This window comes from Myotis yumanensis, unplaced genomic scaffold, assembly GCF_028538775.1.
Source record: "Myotis yumanensis isolate MYYU_CA2020_CCGP unplaced genomic scaffold, mMyoYum1.0.hap1 SCAF_17, whole genome shotgun sequence".
Lineage (NCBI taxonomy): Eukaryota > Metazoa > Chordata > Mammalia > Chiroptera > Vespertilionidae > Myotis > Myotis yumanensis.
The window spans coordinates 953,916-974,028 of record NW_027223768.1 but is presented as its reverse complement, the minus strand read 5'-3'; the positions used below and the strand labels follow the sequence as shown (position 1 = coordinate 974,028).

Below are 20,113 nucleotides of genomic sequence, written 5' to 3'. Positions count from 1 at the left end.
CTGGTCTGTCGCCAAAGGCTGTTCCCTAACAAGGGCCGCTCCCCACCGAAGGGGCGAGCACCGGGCACCCGCCCCAGGCACATCCCGGCCGGCCCGCAGCTCAGAGCCCGCGGGGACCAAGGCGCGCGGTGGCGGCCTGGCAGCTGGGCTCGCTCCGCGCATCCCGGACCACGGAGATGCGGGCTTGGGAGACGGGAGAGGCAGCGGCTCCCGGCAGCGGTCTGGGCGCCGGGGACGGTTAGGGACACAGCACCCGAGGGGAAGGGGACGCGGCCCGCAGGGCACGCCCGCCCGGACCCTCCCCCGGCCGCGGGGAGGCGGCAGCGCGGCGCTCCGTCAGGTCCCGCCCGGAGCGCGAGGGGGCGCTGCTCCGCGTCCGCCACCCGCATCCGCGCCCGGCTCTCCGCTCCGCTCCTCTCCGCGCCCGCCGCTTCCCGCCGCCACCGCCCGGGCCATGGCGACCTGCGTGCGGCTGCCGCGCTGCGGGGCCCCGCGCCTCCGACCCGCGCTCCTCGGCCCCCGCGCCGGCGGCGGGGCGCCCCAGCCGGGCCCGCTCCGGACCTACGCGCCGGGCCCGGGCGGCCTCCCCGCGGCGCTGCTGCGCACCGACTCCTTCGTGGGCGGCCGCTGGGTCCCCGCCGCCGCCGCCTTCCCCGTGCGCGACCCGGCCAGCGGCGCCGAGCTGGGCCGGGTGGCCGACTGCGGGGCGCCCGAGGCCCGCGCCGCCGTGCGCGCCGCCCACGACGCCTTCCGCGGCTGGAAGGGCGCCCTGGCCAAGGTGAGTGCGCCCGCCCGGCCGTGGGCGCGCAGCCCGGCCTTCACCGGATGAGAACGCGGTGCCGCGCGGCCCGGTCCAGAGCGCGGGCCTCCTGCCGAGCCCGGTGCCGCCGGCCGCCGCCGCGGGTGTCCGCGTCCCCGTGGCCCTCGCAGCACCTGAGCCGCCCCAGGCTGCGGGGAGGCCCGCGGGACGCCGCCCCCTGGTGTCGGGAGGCGGGGAGCGCCCTGGGCGGGCCATGCCCCGGGGAAGGGGCCCAGGACCCTTTCCGCCTGAAGAGGGAAGCTCAGCTGAGAACTGACCTCTTAGGGTCGCTGGGGAGGTGGGGGTGGGCGGTGAGAGGGGAACTGGAGGAAGAAAACTGGGAGACGCATCCTCCCCCTCCCCCTCCTCTCCCTTCTCCCCCTCCTCCCCCTCCCCCTGCACTGAGTAGCACCTGCCCTTCGCACCTGCCCTGCAGACACCCACCGCACCGGGAGGCGCAGCCCAGGCTCACCTGCCCTGAGCTGTTGAAGGACGGAGCTGTGGCCCGGCCGCGTGGCTCAGTGGTCGAGCGTGGACCTATGAGCCTCCCAGGAGGTCACCGTTAGATTCCTGGCCAGGGTCGCGGGCTCGATCCCAGTGTGGGGCATGCAGTGCAGGAGGCAGCCGGTCCATGAGTCTCTCATCATTGACGTCTCTCTCCCTCTCCCTTCCTATCTGAAACCATTAAAAAAATGTATTTTTTAAAAAGGGGACGCCCTGGAGGATGTATGCCAGGGAAACGGCCACACAAGGGCAGGTGCTGTGTGACTGCAGTGTGGGAGGCCCTGGAGTGGGACCGTCACAGGGACAGAGTGGAGGGGGGCGGGGAGGGGCGTGTTCAATGGGGTCAGAGCTCCTGCAGCCCCCGAGGTGGGGTCTGTGCTCCTGCTCCTCCCAGGACGGGGGCTGCGTCTCCCCAGGAAGGAGCCGTGGCTGAGGCTGTCGGAGCTGAAGATTGTCTAGTAGTGTCTCTTACGCTTGGCGTTTCGCTCTTTCTCTACCGTTTCATCTCTTTTCCAGGAACGGAGCGTGCTGCTTCGGAAATGGTATGACCTGATGATGCAACACAAGGACGACCTGGCCAGGATCATCACAGCCGAGAGCGTGAGTCCTGCGGGCGCTGCCTGGGAGCTGGCGGGCCGACCTCCACCGGGTGGCTGCACCAGGGGGTTCCCTGCCTGATGATCAGATGTCAGCGAATCTCAGTGCCATTAAAGGCCGGCCCTGGTTTCCTGAGACAACGTGTGTGTGTGTGTGTGTGTGTCTGTGTTCTAACGTCCTCTTCAGGCGTGTGCGGGAGGGGGTTTCGGGTGTAACTGTGTGAACACGGCTGTTCCCGTCCCGTCTGTCCCGTGCGACTGTTTTGGTTGGTTTTCCTGTTGCGTCTGCATTTAAAGACGTACCGCTGGCATCTCCGCAGCTGTCCCCAGCTCCTTGCACCCCGGCCACCACTTTGAGGCGAGGTGCGGGGGAGAAAAGGGGTCAGCAGGTGCGGTTCTCTCCTCTCACGTGGGGACGCAGTGAAGGGCGGTCCGAGCGCACTCCGTCGCCGCTGGATCCTGTTTATTTCCACGCCCCGCGGGTTGGCGATGGGCTCCCCCCGCTCACGGCCTGGGGGAGGTCCGAGCACAGTCCTGCTGTTGTGACGGAAGGTGATGGGGTCCTTTTCTGCCCGGATTCAGGGGAAGCCGCTGAAGGAGGCGCAGGGGGAGGTTCTGTACTCCGCCCAGTTCCTGGAGTGGTTTTCGGAGGAAGCGCCCCGCATCTACGGGGACGTCATCAGCACCGCCTCCCGGGAGAAGCGGGCCCTGGTGCTCAAGCAGCCGGTCGGAGTGGCCGCCGTCATCACCCCGGTACGTGGGGGGATCGGCCGGGGGGTCAGGTGCACACTGGGGCGGCGCCCCCCTCACGGCCTCTGCCCCTCGGTCCCCAGTGGAACTTCCCCAGCGCCATGATCACCCGCAAGGTGGGGGCCGCCCTGGCCGCCGGCTGCACCGTCGTGGTCAAACCTGCCGAAGACACGCCCTTCTCAGCCCTGGCGCTGGCCGAGGTGAGCCTGCCCTGCCAACGAGGACGCTGGCCCCCGGACGGAGACGCAGGTGGGAGCCTCCGCTGGGCCCGCGCCTCTCGCTGGATGGCGTTGCTCGAACGTGTCCGCCATTCTCTTAAGTCAGATGTTGCCCTTTTTAGACAAAACAATGGTGAGGATTTCCTGACGTCTGTGGGCTGCCCTAAAAATGCCATCTGCATCGTTTTTATCAAAGGGGCAGATCTGGTCAGATGGCGACACCTGGGTGTTTGCTCCCGCCCTCTCCCTTCTCCAGGTCCGTCCGAGGCAGGTCTGGTCATTCTGTGCGTGAAGCCCCCCGGCTCCTGTCACTCAGAATAAAGCCCAAGCTTCCGGCAGTGCCCTCAGGCCCTGACAGATGCCACCTGCCCAGCCTCGCTCCCCTCCCCCCGCCTGTCACTCCAGAGCCCCTGCCCCATCTGCCCCCATCACTCCCCCGACACCTCTTGGCTGGAGGGTCCCCCCATATTTTAAAGCAGCGCCCGACTGTGGGGCTGTAGCCACCGTCCCTCAGCTCTCCTGCTGCTCCCGCCAGGCCTGTCCTGGCGCCTCCTCATTTTAAAGGAGTGACAACACACATATCACAGCGGCACCGATAAGGCGCCCGTTTCACTCCCAAATATATTCTGATCCTGTCCCCAAAGGCAGCCGAGTCTCCCCCCGTTTCTTTTTAGAGGAAAACGTCAGTTTATTTCTCTTTTCTGTTTTCTCACTCGCTGCCCGTGCCCGCTGGTCCCTCCACAGCTCGCCCACCAGGCTGGGATCCCCCCCGGGGCCTACAACGTGGTGCCCTGCTCCCGGAGGCGGGCCCCGGAGGTGGGGGAGGCGCTTTGCACCGACCCGCTCGTGTCCAAGATTTCCTTCACCGGCTCCACGGCCACCGGGAAGGTACGGCGTTCGTTCTCATGTCTTCCCTTTACAACGTTTAAAAACGGTCCCGGTCGCCGCGTAGGAAGATGGCCAGCAGAGGCTCAAGGCTCTCAGGCACAGGGTCTGCTTGTCTAGGACGCATCCCCAGTCTCTGCTGGAATGCAGGTTTCATTCATACCCTAGAACCAAAGCTCCCAGAAACACACCCTGGGTGTTGAAATGCATGTCTCAGACTTGAATGAAAATTGTGTTTAGTGTAAAGGTACTTACAGAAGCTAAGGGGACTTTTTAAAAAACTGATTTCAGTGGAAGGGAGAGGAGAGAGAGAAACATCAGTGATGAGAGAGAAGCGTGGATCGGCTGCCTCCCGCACGCCCCACAATGGGGATCGAGCCCGCAACCTGGGCACGTGCCCTGACGGGGAATCGAACCGGTGACCTCCTGGTTCATAGGTCGATGCTCAACCACTGAGCCACGCCGCCGGGCACTCCCCCTTTTTTCTTATTCGAAGTGTCATCACATCTGCCCCCCGCGCCCCTCCCCCCCACCCCCCCCCACCCCCCTGAGCGCCTGGTGTCCTCGCTGTTGGGTCACTTGGAAAGGCCTGGCGGGTCCTGGTGGTGGAGGCCTCGCGCACCCACGGCCCCTTCCCCTCTGCCCCAGGCGCTGCTGCACCATGCGGCCAACTCCGTGAAGAGGGTGTCCATGGAGCTGGGCGGCCTCGCCCCGTTCATCGTGTTTGACAGCGCCAACGTGGACCAGGCCGTGGCGGGGGCCATGGCCTCGAAATTCAGGAACTCGGGACAGGTGAGTTCCGGGCGTGTCCCGGGTCGTGCGTGTCTGTGTTTCACGAAGGTCCTTCCACCTCCCACGTCTCCTGGGTTCCTTCCACGGTCCATTCTTTCTTCTTTCACCTTCTCAGCAATCAGTAAGGCCCTCTCTTTACCAGGGGCCAGAGGCTTGGAGGCCCCGAGAGAAAGAAGGGGGGTCCCCGGCTTCACGGAAGTTCTTTTCATCAAACTGTCCTCTCCTCCCGCGGTGGGCACGGCGGCCGCGCTGGCCTGGTTCTGGCTGGGTCAGCGGCTGCCGACACACACGTCCACCTGTTCGTTCTTCTCGCTCTAGACCTGTGTGTGCTCCAACCGGTTCCTGGTGCAGAGCGGGATCCACGACGCCTTCGTGAGCAAGCTGGCGGAGGCGATGCGGGCCAGCCTGCGCGTGGGGAACGGGTTTGAGGAGGGGACAACTCAAGGCCCGCTGATCAACGAGAAGGCGGTGGAAAAGGTAGCTCGTTGGTCTGTTCAGTTTCACGGTGTTGGCATCGGAAGGTTCCCTGGCAAAAGGCACTTGGGGAAGGTGCCCAGCAAGGCTGTTTTGGAAACGGCAGAGACGTTGGAAAAAAGCGGAATTCCTGCCAACGTGTATGCATCGTCGGGCGTCACCTGGCCACAGCCTTTCCGGCTGTCCTGGCGCCGCGTCCCCTGAGCGTCCCTTTAGACCTGCTGCGCTCCCTGCATTTCCTCTGAGGGTGGTGGACTCCACCCCTGGCTGCCTCAGGGCCTTGAAATACAAGGTTCTTTAATTTTCCCAACGCGTGAAAGGGAAGGGAGACGGGCTTTGTTGTTTTGTGGGGGTTTTTAAAAATATATATATTTTTATTGATTTCAGAGAGGAAGGGAGAGGGAGAGAGAGAGAGTGAACCATCAATGATGAGAGGGAATCATGGACTGGCTGCCTCCTGCACGCCCCCCACTGGGGATCCAGCCTGCAACCCCGCCTGTGCCCTCTTGCTGTGTGGGTCGATGCTGGACCCACTGAGCCACGCTGGCCGTCGATCTCAGAGGCCGAGGTCCACGTGGAGTGATGGGGGGGGGGGGCGGGAGGGGCGGGGACCGGGCTGCGTGGGTTCCAGCTGAACTGAGAAAGCGGGTCCCAGAGCTCCGCCCGCTCGAGGAGGAGTCTGTGGTGGCGAGGTGTCCTCACCAGCTCCCAGCCCGGCCTCTCCTCTCCTCTCCTCTCCCAGGTGGAGACGCACGTGAGCGACGCGCTGGCCAAAGGGGCCACCCTCGTAACCGGCGGGAAGCGGCACCAACTTGGGAACAACTTCTTTGAGCCCACGCTGCTCAGCAACGTCACGCGGGACATGCTCTGCGCGCGGGAGGAGACCTTCGGGCCCCTGGCCCCGGTCATCAAGTAAGACCCCCGCCCGCCAAGGTCGTGGGAAGGTCGGAGGCCTGGCTGTGGAAGGGCGGAGGGAGGGGCTCTGTCGGACACTGGTGGTCCTCGCAGCCGGGGTGCCTTCCCCTCCGCCCGCTCTGGGTCCCTGCAGACCTGTCTCTCTCGCCATCGCTGGGGAGATGAGTCGGGAGGAAGCCAGCGTTTCCTCCCTGAGCTCACACTCTGCTGCTGCCCGCTCACCTGGCAGGTTCCACACGGAGGAGGAGGCGCTGGCGATCGCGAACGCGGCCGACGTGGGGTTAGCAGGTGGGTGTCCGTCCTGCCTCAGGGCTGTGGGCGCGTCTCCAGCGGAGGCTGATGTTTGCCCGTGAGACGCCAGCTGGGTCAGAGGACACCTGTCTGGTGCTCGCTGAGGGCGGGTGGGTGTGTGCTGTCCTTCTGCCTCCCCGCGAGCTCGGGTGGGAGCGGGGGCAGGGGAGAGGCGGAACGGGTGGCTCCCTGTGGGGATTCACACACCATGAGTCCCTGTCCTCCGGGGCTGGCTGCCTGGAAATCCAAGTGCTGCTCCCGCCCCCCTGGGCCTCGGCTGAACGGAGAGGAAGTGCGGGCTGGGCAGAGGGTGTCATGACCATTTCCAAGTAAAAGGACAGTGGCCACACTGTCACCAGGAAGGGACCGGGACCAAGGGGCCTGCCCTCGCACGGCCCGGAACGTGTGGGTCCTTGACTCGCGGGGGACGGTTTCACACCCAAGGCTGGTGACTTGAGAGGACGTTTATTAAGGACAGAAGGACGGGGACAGTGAGACAGGAGAAGGGCTTCAGATACACGAGGAGTGAGGCTAGGGGAGGCTAGGGGAGGCTGCCTTGGTCCTTTTTAAAAATATATACATTTTTATTGGTGTCAGAGAGGAAAGGAGAGAGAGAAAGAAACAGCAATGATGAGAGAATCATGGACCAGCTGCCTCCTGCACGCCCCCTACTGGGGATCGAGCCTACAACCCAGGCCTGTGCCCTGATGGGAATCGAACCACGACCTCCTGATTCCTAGGTCGACTGAGCCACGCTGGCCGGGCAGGCCTTGGTCCTTTAGAAAGAACGTCCAGGGTCTGAAAGGACGAATCGGACAGGCCCGGCTTGGGGTCTCGCTGGGAGCCGGGCGCTGCCAGGCCCGAGGGAGGAGGCTCAGTGCCCCTCAGCTTGGACAGGACGCCCCTGTGACGTCCTGCACGCCCGTCGTCCTTCCTCCCGCACAGGCTACTTCTACTCCCAGGACCCCGCCCAGATCTGGCGGGTGGCGGAGCGGCTGGAGGTGGGCATGGTGGGCGTCAACGAAGGGCTGCTCTCGGCCGTGGAGTGCCCGTTCGGCGGCGTGAAGCAGTCGGGCCTCGGGCGCGAGGGCTCCAAGTACGGCATCGACGAGTACCTGGAGGTCAAGTACGTGTGCCTGGGCGGCTTGTAGGGTCCGTGTGCTGTAGGAAATAAAGGAGCTCGCCTGCGCCTGGCACACGCCACCTGCAGATGCACCCACAGGCGTCTGAACTACAGTAGCTTCTCTGGTCTCCTCACCCGAGGGCATTTCCCATTGAGGTTTAGAGTGGAAGGGGGAGAAACATTGATGTGAGAGAGACATTGAGTGGTTGCCTCCCGCACGAGCCCTGACCTGGGCTGGGGATCAACCTGCAACCCAGGGGCAGGCCCTGGACCTAGACTCAAACCCTTGACCCTTTGGTCCCGCTGGCGGGCACCTTAACCACCGAGCCGAACCCTAACCACCGAGCCGAACCCTAACCACCGAGCCGAACCCTAACCACCGAGCCAAACCCTAACCACCGAGCCGAACCCTAACCACCAAGCCAAACCCTAACCACCAAGCCAAACCCTAACCACCGAGCCAAACCCTAACCACCGAGCCGAACCCTAACCAACGAGCCAAACCCGCTTTTAAAACGTTACCAAGTTTTTAAAGCTCATCTTAAACAGGTGGGACTCTGCCCCTCCCCTTACCTAACTAGGGACATCAGGTGCCACGTGCCTGTGGCTGCAGACTCCCCACGACCCGCACAGCACTGTCTGCCTCTAGCAAAGGTGACCCCTCCCAAGGCTGGTGACCTCTGGTCATGACTCTGCCACCGCACGTGGCTCAGAGCTAAGACCAGAGGAGAGGGGCCGGTGTTAGCTGCCGTGTGTGTGTGTTCACAGCCCAGCGCTAAGAACGGTTTTCATATTCCCAAATGGGGGAGGGAACAATACTGTTTCATGACACGGAAATTATATGAAACTCAGACTTAGCGTCTGTAAATACAAAGTTATTGGAACACAGCGCGGCCCTGCACCTGCCAGAGCCGAGTGCCTGTCACAGGGACAGTGCGGCCCCCGAAGCCTGAAACACAAACTCTGTCTCTAAGAGAAAATCCCAGCCCTGACCTGGGCCCGGAGGGAGGGACCCAGCCCTGACCTGGGCCCGGAGGGAGGGACTGTCCCAGCCCTGACCTGGGCCCGAAGGGAGAGACCCAGCCCCTGACTGACCTAGACCCGGAGGGAGAGACCCAGCCCCTGACTGACCTAGACCCAGAGGGAGGGACCGGCCTGCCTGCGACTGTCGATTCCTCGTGTCGAGCGCCTGCCTATAACGGTATCCTCTGGGCTGCGCTCCCGTGAGTTCTCCCGAGAACAACTCCCCGCAGTCATCACATAACTCAAAGGAAATACAAACGGCCCCAAATCCTTAAAAAAGCAGCATGTGGTCTCCGACACGGTAAGCCCTGCGGCTGGAGGCCTGCCCTCGTCCACTGCCCTCGAAAGGCCTTTCTCTCATGTGACTCCTCGACGTGAGGACGCTGGAGCCGGGCAGACGATCCCCCACATTCGCCACGCGCACGAGGCCTTCGTGCAAATTACGGGTGTTCCGGAGCCCGGGCCTGAAGGTAAATTATTTCCCACATTCCAGTAGCCACAAGGCCCTCATCCAGTGTGAATTCTCCCGTGTTTAATGTGGCTCGAGCTACGGCTAAAAGATTGCCGTCTCCCCGGCCACAGGGTCCTTATAAATGCGGTTCGCAGGTTTACACATCCCCACAGTCCTCAGCCTCGAGGACGCACATTCCCCACCGACCCCCCCCCCCCCCCCGCGCCCCCTGCACCTCCATGCAGAGTCCTCACCTGGAGAGCTCAGCTGCTGCTTGATCCTCACCTGTGAGTGGCTTTTAACTACGAATTTGTGCCAAGTGTTCGTTCTCCTTCGCTGCCCACCTTTCCTGGTGGGGAGACCCGTGAGGGCGGAGGCACAGGCAGCTCAGCTGGTCTCACTGTGAGGCACTGTCCGTGCAGTAACGGCCATCGTAGTGACGACGTGTGCGTGGCCGGGGCAGCCTCTGAGCGCGGAGCCCGCGTCAGGCGTGTGCTGCTGCCAGGGCAGCCAGCCTTTTCCTGGCCAACGTCTGTGCTGGGCCTTCCTCCTGCTCTGTGTTGTGGGACGAAATGTGGGGGCTCGTGGGACGTGTGCGGACGGTCTGTTTTTCGACTCCTGTCTCCCGGGTTGTGCAGCTGTCATTAATAAATGTGAATTAGCACAACTCCTGTTTCCGTGTTCAAGTGCATCGCCTGAGCGTGTTCTGGACACGATTGGCCCAGTTCAGGCAGGAAGGGGACCAGAAGGTGGGGTGTTGGCATGAGGACCCCCGGAGCTGGAGGAGGCGAGGGATGAGGAGCCACACAGGAGAGCGCTGCCTGAGGTTTTAGGGGATCAACACGTAACACCCCACTCTTCTCCCCCCGGAGCTGAGAAGGTTACAGATTCCTGCAGGTGGGGGTGGGACGATGCTGGCTTTATCACCGAGAGAAACTAGATTAGGGGCTGGTGAGGAAGGTGAAGGGATTGAGAAAAAACAAAAACAGACACGGACAACAGTACGGCATCACCAGAGGGAGAGGGGAGGCAGGTGGTGGCGGCGGAAGGAGACCGGGCTGGGCGGCCTGCGCCGAGGCAGCGTGCGGATGTGTTGTTGAGTTGTACACTGGAAACGTGTATGGTTTTATTAACCAATGTCACCCCAATACATTCAGTTACAAAATTAATAACTTCAGTTTTGAAATTCTTGTCAGAGATCCACGTAGAACGCAATCTAGTCCAGGTGTTGGCACACGGGCCTACAGGACAACCTGGGCTCCCTGCGTGTATTTAAAAAGTTATTTTAATTAAATATAAGTAACAAAATTCACCATCCGAATCAAAATGAAAGGGGGGGGGGACAGTAGCAGGTGCTGTTGCTTTTTTTGGTTTGTTAATATGTTTCCATGTATTTATTTATTTACTTATATATTTTTTGTTAGCCCTCACCGGAGGGTATTTTCCATTGCTTTTAGAGGGGGAACGATATGGGTGTGAGAGAAACATCCATTGGTTGCCTCCTGCACGCGCTCCAACCAGGGCCCGGGCCGGGGAGGAGCCTGCAACTGAGGTGCGTGCCCTTGGTGGACGCAGGACCCTTCAGTGGGCAGGTGGACACGCTACCCACTGGCCACTCCGGCCAGGGCAGCGGCTGTTGCGTTTTCACAGGGATCGCCTGCACCTGCGCACACGCCGCCCCTCCTCGCACCCACAGCCGTCCTGCAGGTCGTCCACCCGGAACTGAGATGCGTGTGCAGAGCTCACCACGCACCTGATGGCCTGCATGTCCACGGCATAAACCAGAGGTGCCCCCGAGCACCCCCCATTTCTCCTTTAAAAGGGAGCAGACAGGGCGCCCACAGGAAGGCCACGGACATTCAGGCCCGGAGGGGAGCCGGCTGACGGCCCGCGGGCGCGGCTCAGGGGTTGAGCATCAACCTATGAACCGAGAGGTCACGGTTCGAGTCCCGGTCCAGGCCGGGTTGCGGGCTCCAGCCCCTCTCTCTCTTCCTTCCTCTTTAAAGTCAATAAAAAAACTATATAAAAATTTAAAAAATAAAAATAAAAACAAGTTGGTGGTACAGATTCGAATCCTGCCCAGCTTCCTCTAAGTAAACCACAGACCCGGCCCGCGCACTCGCCGCCACGCTCGCCTCCTCCTCCTCAGGCGGCGGCTCCCATCCGCGCGGCGTCACGCGGTCTGGGGTCCCCTCACGCGGTATTCTGGGGTCCCGTCACGCGGTCTGGGGTCCCCTCACGCGGTCTGGGGCCCCGTCACGCTGTCTGGGGTCCGGAGGGCGCGTCCATCCGGAGAGCGTGCGCCGGAGTCGCAGCGTCTGTCCGTCGCCGTTACCAGGGCAACGCGTGCGCACGCGCACCTGCTACGCACCTGCGGGCCCAGCCGGTACCGAGCCCCGCGCTCCCAGCACCAGGCACCGGGCCGCGGGCTCCCACCCCGCTGCCCGCCCCTCCCCGTCTCCCTGGTCCGCAAGCCGGCCGCGCGCTACCTGGGGGCAGGCCCCCCACAACCCCACCCGCACTGGTAGTCCCGCTCCCCTTGCGGGAGCCCACAGACCGAGGATGGAAGGACGCTGGGAGCAGCCCGGACCGCCGCTCGCATCTCCACCGCAGAAACCCAGGGGCAAGGCCTGCGTTTATGCTGCTGCCCGCAATGGAGGTGCTAGAGCCCGGCTGTGGCGGAGGGCAGGGCAGGCTCGGGGGAGTGCCGTCAGCCTGCGGGGCCTCTGCCCCAGGACAAAACGGAGAGGACAGCACGCAGATGGGAAGGCTGGGGGCGGGGGAGATGAAATGCCTCCTGGTACAGCTTTCCACACTTGGCTCTGGTTTATGTGGTTACTGAACTGCACAGGAGACAAGAAACTTCCGGTTTGAAGGTGGGAGGAACTGAGGTCTGGCAGGTCCAAGGGCACCCCATCCGGGCAAAAGGGCGCTTCCACCGCTGAAATAAGATTCCGAGTTGCAATTCCACCCAGGAGGGAGGTCAAGTACATGAAGCCACTGTCCTGGGAAAACTTGGGGTTCAAAGGAAACAACTCAAGGCATTGCACACGAATGGGCTCTCAATCCCCGTTGAGAACCACTGCCCATGAAAGCAGGTGTGGCTTCTGCCCAGCCACTTCCTTATTGCTGCTTAGGTGTCGTCACCAGCAGCCCCCAAGCCGGCGGGGTTTTCTCCCACAAGGTGAAGTAGCAGGGATGCGGCCAGAAACGCGTTAAAATCCACTCCCCTCCCTGGCCCACACACACACACAAAAACAAACTACAAGCAAGTACATTTCTTTATTTAAAGTATCTTTCTCTTATGGGAAAAAAAAAATGTTCCCTTAAAGCACATTTAAAGTTGCTCCTCACCTCTTGTAAAATAATTCCATTTTAGCGTAGCAAAACTAAAAGGCTGTTTCTCTTTACACATTATTCTGCTCTCGAAAACCAGTCCAGAGCTGCTGTAAACGGACTTTCATCTCATCACGCCCAACTTGGCTCTTGGTCACACAACTACAGATATGAATTTAAAAGTTGAGGAATGTTAAGTCCTGAGTTCACGTACAGCTCAGTGAGGCAAGGTTGGCTGACACAGGGAGCTGTCACCTGCTCAAACGCTGATGACCTGATACCAAAGATCCAGTGCCAAGGACTCCAGTTTTTTTCTCTTGAAGACTTACCTAAACATTCACTACTTTGGTTCCCGATTTCTACAATAAATCAACGATAAAGGCTGGCCCAGAGGCAGTGCAATCTAGCAGCAGCTCTCAGCACTACTGACAGCTGACAGCCTTCATGTCCTCTCACCAGGAGACCTCATATTCTGAACACATATTCCCTCGAAATAAACACTAATAATTTGTTCTGAAACCTAAGGACACAAAACACAAAATAGAATCAGTTTTTCCTTCCCTTCTGGTGATCCAATATATTCCTTCCATATGAACCCTGACTCTCCAGATGGGCAGGAATTCTACGTGCAAATCTCCAGCACAAAACTACTCAGAACCTGTGACTTGTACTTGAAAAGCTCTTCACAATATGATGTCCAAGGTGCACAGAAGGCCCCAGTGATCGCTGGGAAACCGGCCACAGTCCAGTTTCTCCAGCCCAAGGAGATCCAAACTCTGGGGAATGATGTGGCTGCCTCCCGCCGCCGCCGCTCGGAAAAATATTCGATCAAAGCGATGCTTACAGATGGCACGGATGCCAAGGTTAGAGTTCACCTGTGTATCCCACGTGTACTGGCAGTGCTTAGGTTTGCCCAAAAACTCCCAGACATCCGAGATGTTGCCGGGTAAACCACCGCATTTGGTAACCTGAAAAGACAGAAAACTCTGTAAGATTCCAGTGTTTTCCCCCTAAATTAAAAAGGTGCCTTTGGAAATATTAAAAATCTGCAAATAACAGGATTACTTCTATTATAGTCTAAAATATGTTTTCCTCTGGCTCTATTTTTGTTCATCAGTTTGTTGTTTATTATATATATAAATGTAGAGGATGCCATTTATATGATCCAATGTCAATTGCCTTCAGTTTTATTTGAAATTTACTAACATTAATTCTTCCTTTTTTTCATTCACACTCGTTTTTTTTAAATTATTATAAATTATACATAAAATTTACCATTTAAAAATATACATTTATCAACGGCATTAAGTATACGCACATAATTGTGCAGCCAGGCCTTTCTGGCTCATTTTTAATCAGGTTGTCTTTTTTGAAGAGTTCCTAACATTTTAATGCAGATCAGCATGGCCGGTTCATTCCAGCTTCAGAGCCAAACCTGGGACCGGCACTGCTTCAGCTTCTCCTTCTGCCGTGGCCGAGATAAAAGGTACCGGCTGCTTCAACTTTGGACTTCACACTATGCTTGTTTTTCTCGATCCTGACATATGTGGCACCCTTTGGCGTGGCTGTGGGCAGCAAATCCTTGATTTCCTCAATTTTGTGAGGCACGCAGCCAGCACAGTAAGTGACAAGAAGCGAAGAGGATGAAAAAATAATAATCAGGTTCTTATGGTTGGCTTTTCCTTGTAAGAGTTCTTTATATATTCTGAATACGAACTGCTTGTCGGATATATGATTTGCAAGTATTTCCCCCATTCCATAGGTTACCTTTTCACTCCACTGATGCATACAGTTTCTTTTCATGACACCCGCCTTATCCGTTTGTTCTGTGTCGTCTGTGCAGTTGGTGTCATACCCAAGAAGTCACTGCCAATCCAGTGCCATGAAGCTTCCCTATGTTCTTGCTCTGACTTTAGGTCTTTGGTCCATGCTTAAGAACTCTGATATGGGATGTAAAGACCCAACTTCATATTCTTGCACGTGGTATCGGTTTCAAACACTATTTGTTGAAAAGCGCGGTTTAAAAGTCACTCAACCAGACACTCAGAAACCACTGCCATAAACAAGTCAATCTGCGAGCAGCCGACAGAAAGCCCCGTTCTTAACGGCTGTGCCCATGCCGACACCGCGTCCGCGAGGCTGAGCCGCCTCCTTCCTGGGAAACTGCCTCCCTGGGGCAGAGTCCTGCCCGCTCTCCTTCCCTGCGCAGGCGTCCTGCCCCTGGAGCTGTGGCAGGGGCCTGCGCAGAAGCTCCATCTCCATCCGCTCTCAGTCTGACGGGAGCTGGGCCACAGGGGAAGGCAGGTTCTGGGTCTATAAAGCCCTGGAAACCTCACTACGTCCCAACGGAACGAAGGAAAGAGAGACATCGTTCAGCCTGGACACGTGGTGCCAGGAGAGGGGACAACCATGACGCTCCACTCTGTTCTCCTCACCTTGCGACTAGACCCACGATGAACGTGACTTTCCTAAGCCCCTCACCACTGGCTTCCCGCGAGCCCTCGTCAACCCACCGCCCTGCGTGTCTCACACGCCCCGTCCCCCGTCACACAGCAGGCCTCCTGCCTCTGCTGCCGCCAGGCTGGACAGAGCACGGCTGGGTTTTCACCGACAAGGGCAAGTGCCCCTTTACCAGCGTTATTCACAAGGAACCGGAATCGGCTTCCACGGCAACAACCCGCCCTCAGCAGTGAACGGCTGTGTCACTCACCTCGTGATCCCTTAAATTTGTGTCTCCCGCAAATACGACGGTGGCCGACTCGGGAGCCTCCTGCATTTTCTTCAGAACCATTTTAAACTGATTCGCGCGCTCCTCCGCGTGCCCCTGGGTGCTCTCCAGGTGGGAAGTCATGAGGTACAGCTCGTTTCCCGACACGCTCGCCTGGCACGGGACCAACAGCACAGCTGATACGTCAGCCCCGATGCTGACCTCTGACCCCAGAATCAGCAGATTAGCCCACTGACTGGCACACCCCCGGAAGCGAAGGGAATATTAACAAATTCTTAGGAAAGAATTCCTTTCACATTCTTAGGAAAACATCAACAAATCAAGGATTTAATTTTTACAAGTTTTTGTCTATGTTTGAAATTTATATAAAAACTTAACTCACAAAGTTCTTTAAGACTAATAGAAGAATCTCTAAGTGAGGAGCAAATTCTCTCTAAAGAAACAGTAAGAAGAAAAGAAAGGACAACACCATGGAACTATGAAGAAGAAACTATTCTTTTTTTAAAAAGCCGTTGATTTTTAACAATTACTCACATGCACACACAAAAGGTTTCTCATCATTTTTGTATTTGGAAAAGGGATAATCTCTTGGCTTTTCAATTTCACTCTTGATTTCTTCAACATTATGGCTGTGAAATATCCGTCGTCATGACCTTCAAAAGTTTGTAGAAAAGAATTTCAGTTGAGAAGACAAGAGTATAACAGGTTCCCCTACTGAAGATTTTACAGCAAACAAGTACAGACACTCAAATGGATCCCAATCTTAAAAGTAAACTATTATTTCAAAATAGTTGAAGATGGCCAACCATGTCCCTGTGTTTACCTGCCCCCTCCCACAATGTCACAGAAGTATGGACGAAATATAAAAATAAACATGACTTCACATAGGTGCCAAAATAATTAATGGTGCCAACAGGAAACAAATTTACTTCTCACTCGGAAGCCCCAGGAAAATTATAATAAATGAACAGAAAAGTTAGAAGGTGTAAAGCTGCAAGAAGAACAGAAGAGGCAGGGATGGAGGCTCCAACAGTTTAAAAAAAACAACTAAGTAGATGAAGGAGTGGTAACTGGTTTATCAGAACAGAGGATCCAAAAAAGAAAAAGGAAGATAAGGAAGGAAAAAGGAGAAAAGGACAAGAGAATGGAAGGGAAAGGAAGGGGTGGGAGGAAGGCTAGAGAGGTGGCAGGGGGGCCGGAGAGGGACAGAGAGAGGGACGAATTTTCCAGAACTGAAGGTCACAAACCTCCAGGCTGAAAGTTCCTTCCAAGTGTTCAGAATAAATGAGAAAAAAAAAAACCCAAAACAAAAAAATCACCCAAAGAACACCAGGATGGAAAAGAAGACCCTCAAAGCTTAGGGAGAGGGGAGGCCAGGAATTAGTGCAGCTTCAAACTTATAATCAACAATGGAAACCGGGCAACACTGATAAATACCTTTCTACCCAGAAATCTATGTGTAGCCACACAATCAACCAATTGTGGGGACGAATCACAGGGATTCAGAAACTCCCTCCCCACACACTCTTTCTTAGAAAGTAATTACAGAATCTGCACCAATAAAACGCGGAAGTACACCGGGGAGGAGGCAGGCACCGGTTCAGAAAACAAGAAATCCAATCCAGGAGCGAGAAAAAGAATCCCCAGAAGGCAGAAAAGTCGTCCCACAGACAGAGCAGGAGAGACGGCGGCCCAGCGGGAGCCCCCTCTCAGCCAGTCTGGGCTGGACAGAAAGTCAGAAGCAAACCTCGTCCTGTGGACAAGGGAAAGGCACCGGGACGGGGACTGAGCCCAAGTGGTAAACACAAAGCAGGTGGAAACGAAAGACTGGCTTATTTAGAGTGAAAAGCTAGAAAAAAATACTTTTGAAAAAGCATAACCACATGAAGCTAACACAGCATGTGAATTATAACTGAAAAATTAAGAATTTGGAAAAAAGCATAACTACAATGCAATTATCACACTTAAATTTTTTAATGACTTAATGTCCCCAAAAAGCTACTGTCTCAAATTTTGACAATTTACATTTTCCTGAGATATCATTCATTTCAACCACTTTCTCACTTCAAAGCTTTATAAAATGTTCTCCTCGGTATTTTGTGTCTGGCTTGTTTTGCTTAAACTTACTGTTTGCACTTTTTTTTGCCGATGCTCCAATAGGCTAACTTTGATTTATTTCTTTCATTGACACATTTTTTGAAGAAAAACACAAGGTAAATGACAGGAAAGCTGTTACCTGTAATAATCTCATAACTACTTGCTTTCTTCTTTAGCAAGCTGTAATATGGGGGAATAACTTCCTGTAGAAATATCACATCCGGGCTGTACCTATTTGAAAACATCAGTTTATGGTGAACAGCAGGTATGTACCATTTCATCTGCAGAACCTAGATTAGGAAATACCACAACATAAAAGCAATACAAAACTGACCGTAGCAGACACCCAATATTCAATGTTCATGCTGCTCTTTGGTAACTATAAAATGAGAGATCTGTGCTATTTCACACATAATGCCGCAAAGATTAATTTTAAAACATATATGTGACACCACACTGTAAAGTTAATGAGAATCACTGACAACAGGAAGCAGTAATCTGAGAGGCACCGCAGTCCTGCACCCCGAGGGACACTTCACGTGTGATCACCCCTTTCCGTCCTCGTCCTCTGGAAACAATGATCCCTGACGAGCGACGTGGCTCACCCGTGACCCCACAGGTGACGGCCAGTGTGACAGCCTCAGAGCTGCCTGGTAATTCTCGTAGCAATGATTACAGACAAGGTCAGTAAGTCAAAGAGCACGAGAAGACTTCTAACAAAAACCTGTGTTCCTGCCCCTGGGAGCTGGACCTGAATTCCAGTCTCAGGCTTCAGCGCCTGCCTCCTGCACGCAGGGGAGACGCACGTCCGCCCCCTCCCACAGGCGGGCGAGCACTCACAGAGCGAGGGAGGCACACACCCCTTGAGCCCGCTCCCACAGGTTGTTCAGATCCAGCCCGTCCACGTTCCAGGTGACGAGAGAGAACATGCTGCCGTCCTCCTGCTGGGGGGGTCCAGCTGAGCCGCTTCTGGAGCCGACGGGGCCAGGCGCTTCCTCTTTGGTCAGGTCCACACTGGCAAGATCAGAGTGAAACACAACTTGGCAAGTCACCCACAAACGGCCTAATTTAAAAAGTGCTTTGTCACAGGTAAAGGCATTTTACAGACTCCAAAGTCCCTGCCAGCAGAGCAAAGTCACGACTGAGGGAGTGACTTTTCCTGTTACAGACTCCTCCTGTTATCCGGACCCTGGCTCACTTACAGTTAAGAGTGAACTCTAGACCCTCCCATGACATGACTTGACAAACGAGGACCTTTCCAAACGTATCTGGGTTCATTTTAGATCTTGATCACATCCTGGCCGGTGTGGCTCGGAGGGCTGGGCGTCCTGCCCTGCACCAAGGCTGCTGCTTCGACGCCAGGTCTCACATAGGTGTTTCTCTCTCCCCACCCCCTTCCTTTCTCGCTCTAAAAATCAATAAGAAATCCTTTCCCTTTTTTTTTTTTTTAATTAAAGGCCTATTCAGATTTTGCCAACTGTGCTACTAGATCCTCCTCCAGGGCCTGGCACGTTTCTCTCGGTCTCCTTTAACCCAGAATCGTCCTCCAGCCCTTGCCTCTCGTGACCTGGGCGTTGGGAAGCGCACGGGCCCGGTATTTCGTAGAATCTGCCTCATCAGGGCCTGATGTTTTCTGAGGATCAGATTCGAATTATGCACTTTTTGGGGAGGAACGACACGGAGGTGCTGGAGTGTCTTCCTCAGTGGGTTTCGTCCCCAGCACTGGCCATGCTGCCTCTGACCACCTGGTCTTGGCTGGGGTGATGTCTACCCCACTGCTCCCCGCCCAGTGCCGACTCACCCCTGTGGGAGCCTTTGGTGGGCAGGCCTTGGGGACTATGCCACCCCGTGTCTCTCCCCCACCGCTGGTTTCAGCAGCCTTTGGTGATTTCTGTCCGAAATCATTACCGCCCGGCGGTTCCCACGTGTGCTTTTTTCTAAGTCCATCAGCCTCTCCATTCAGCATCTGCTCTAAGGGCAACCGTGCTTCCCGGATGCGTCTTTCATTCTAAAGGCGAAGCCTGGCGGTCACCGAGTTCACAGGCAGGGGGTGCGTTTGGCAGAAAACCACTGGCTGCCGCGGCGAGTAAACAATAAAGAGCCCAGTGATGAGCATGGACCCAGGAACCAGAGGTCACCGGTTCATGCCGGGCCAGGGCGCGGGCCCGGGTGGTGCGCTTGACCCCCAGCAGGGGGCGTGCGGGAGGCAGCTGATGGAGGATGTTTCTCTTCCTCTTTGAAAATAAATAAAAACCATGAAAAACAAACTAAACAGTCAATACAGGCCGCAGGCGGACTTCCAAGTTACCGTGTTTCCATAGAGGCGTTTGCCTCACCCATTCGTTTGGAACCCCTCGCTGGCATGTTTCCTGTCCTCGGAGTGAAGAACAGTCCGGAGGGGGCCTCCCGGACCCCCCTGCAGCGGACCCCCCTCCACCCGGGCTCCACCCAGCTCCGCCCGCCCCGCCGCCCACTCACCAGGACCCCGGCGCCGGCGGGGGCGCGGGGCGGCGCGGGAGGGCGCCCTCCTCCGCTCGAGGCTCGAAGTAGGCGTTCAGCGCCCTCTGAAAGACAGGCACAGGGTGGGCACCTGCGCGCGGCCCTGCACCCCCTCTCCGGGCCCTGTACCCCGCCCCGGGCCCTGTACCCCGCCCCGCGCCCTGCACCCCCTCTCCGGGCCCTGTACCCCGCCCCCGGGGCCCTGCACCCCCTCTCCGGGCCCTGTATCCCGCCCCGGGCCCTGTACCCCGCCCCGCGCCCTGCACCCCCTCTCCGGGCCCTGCACCCCCCACTGGCGCTGCACCCTCTCCCGGGCCCTGCACCGCCCCCCGGCCCTGCACCCCCCCGGGCCTGCACCCCCCACCCCCACCCCCCGGGCCGGGCCGGCGCGCACCTCCACCTCCCAGGCGTTCTCCGCCAGGTAGCGCCGCGCCACATCGACGTGGCAGCCGGCGACGGAGGCGAAGTCCGCACACAGCAGCCGCTTCTTTCCCGCGGGGTCCCCGTCGTCCGGCCCCGCCTCCGGGCTGCGCTTCTGCTCCATCGCCGCGGCTCCTCACCGCCGCCGCCGCCCGGCGGGGGAAGGGGCGGCCCTCGGGGGCGGCCGGCGGCTGCGCAGCGGAGGAGGGAAC

At 57.6% G+C, this 20,113-nt stretch overlaps 2 protein-coding genes across 2 annotated transcripts; one reads left to right on the top strand and one right to left on the bottom strand.

Annotated features, from left to right (window-relative positions):
• The first annotated feature begins 417 nt into the window (after positions 1-417).
• Positions 418-9,488, top strand: ALDH5A1 (aldehyde dehydrogenase 5 family member A1). Its single transcript, XM_070395981.1, has 10 exons — positions 418-778; positions 1,820-1,903; positions 2,482-2,652; positions 2,733-2,849; positions 3,612-3,755; positions 4,401-4,544; positions 4,863-5,021; positions 5,761-5,930; positions 6,163-6,221; positions 7,170-9,488. The coding sequence occupies exons 1-10, from the start codon at positions 455-457 to the stop codon at positions 7,373-7,375; spliced, it is 1,578 nt and encodes a 525-aa protein (XP_070252082.1). The 5' UTR covers positions 418-454; the 3' UTR covers positions 7,376-9,488.
• A 2,596-nt stretch (positions 9,489-12,084) lies between these two features.
• On the bottom strand, positions 12,085-20,101 carry TDP2 (tyrosyl-DNA phosphodiesterase 2). The gene is made up of 7 exons (XM_070397299.1): positions 19,876-20,101; positions 19,461-19,546; positions 17,823-17,996; positions 17,122-17,213; positions 15,420-15,538; positions 14,868-15,038; positions 12,085-13,125 (listed from the first exon to the last, which is right to left on the bottom strand). The coding sequence occupies exons 1-7, from the start codon at positions 20,023-20,025 to the stop codon at positions 12,841-12,843; spliced, it is 1,077 nt and encodes a 358-aa protein (XP_070253400.1). The 5' UTR covers positions 20,026-20,101; the 3' UTR covers positions 12,085-12,840.
• Positions 20,102-20,113: the final 12 nt, after the last annotated feature.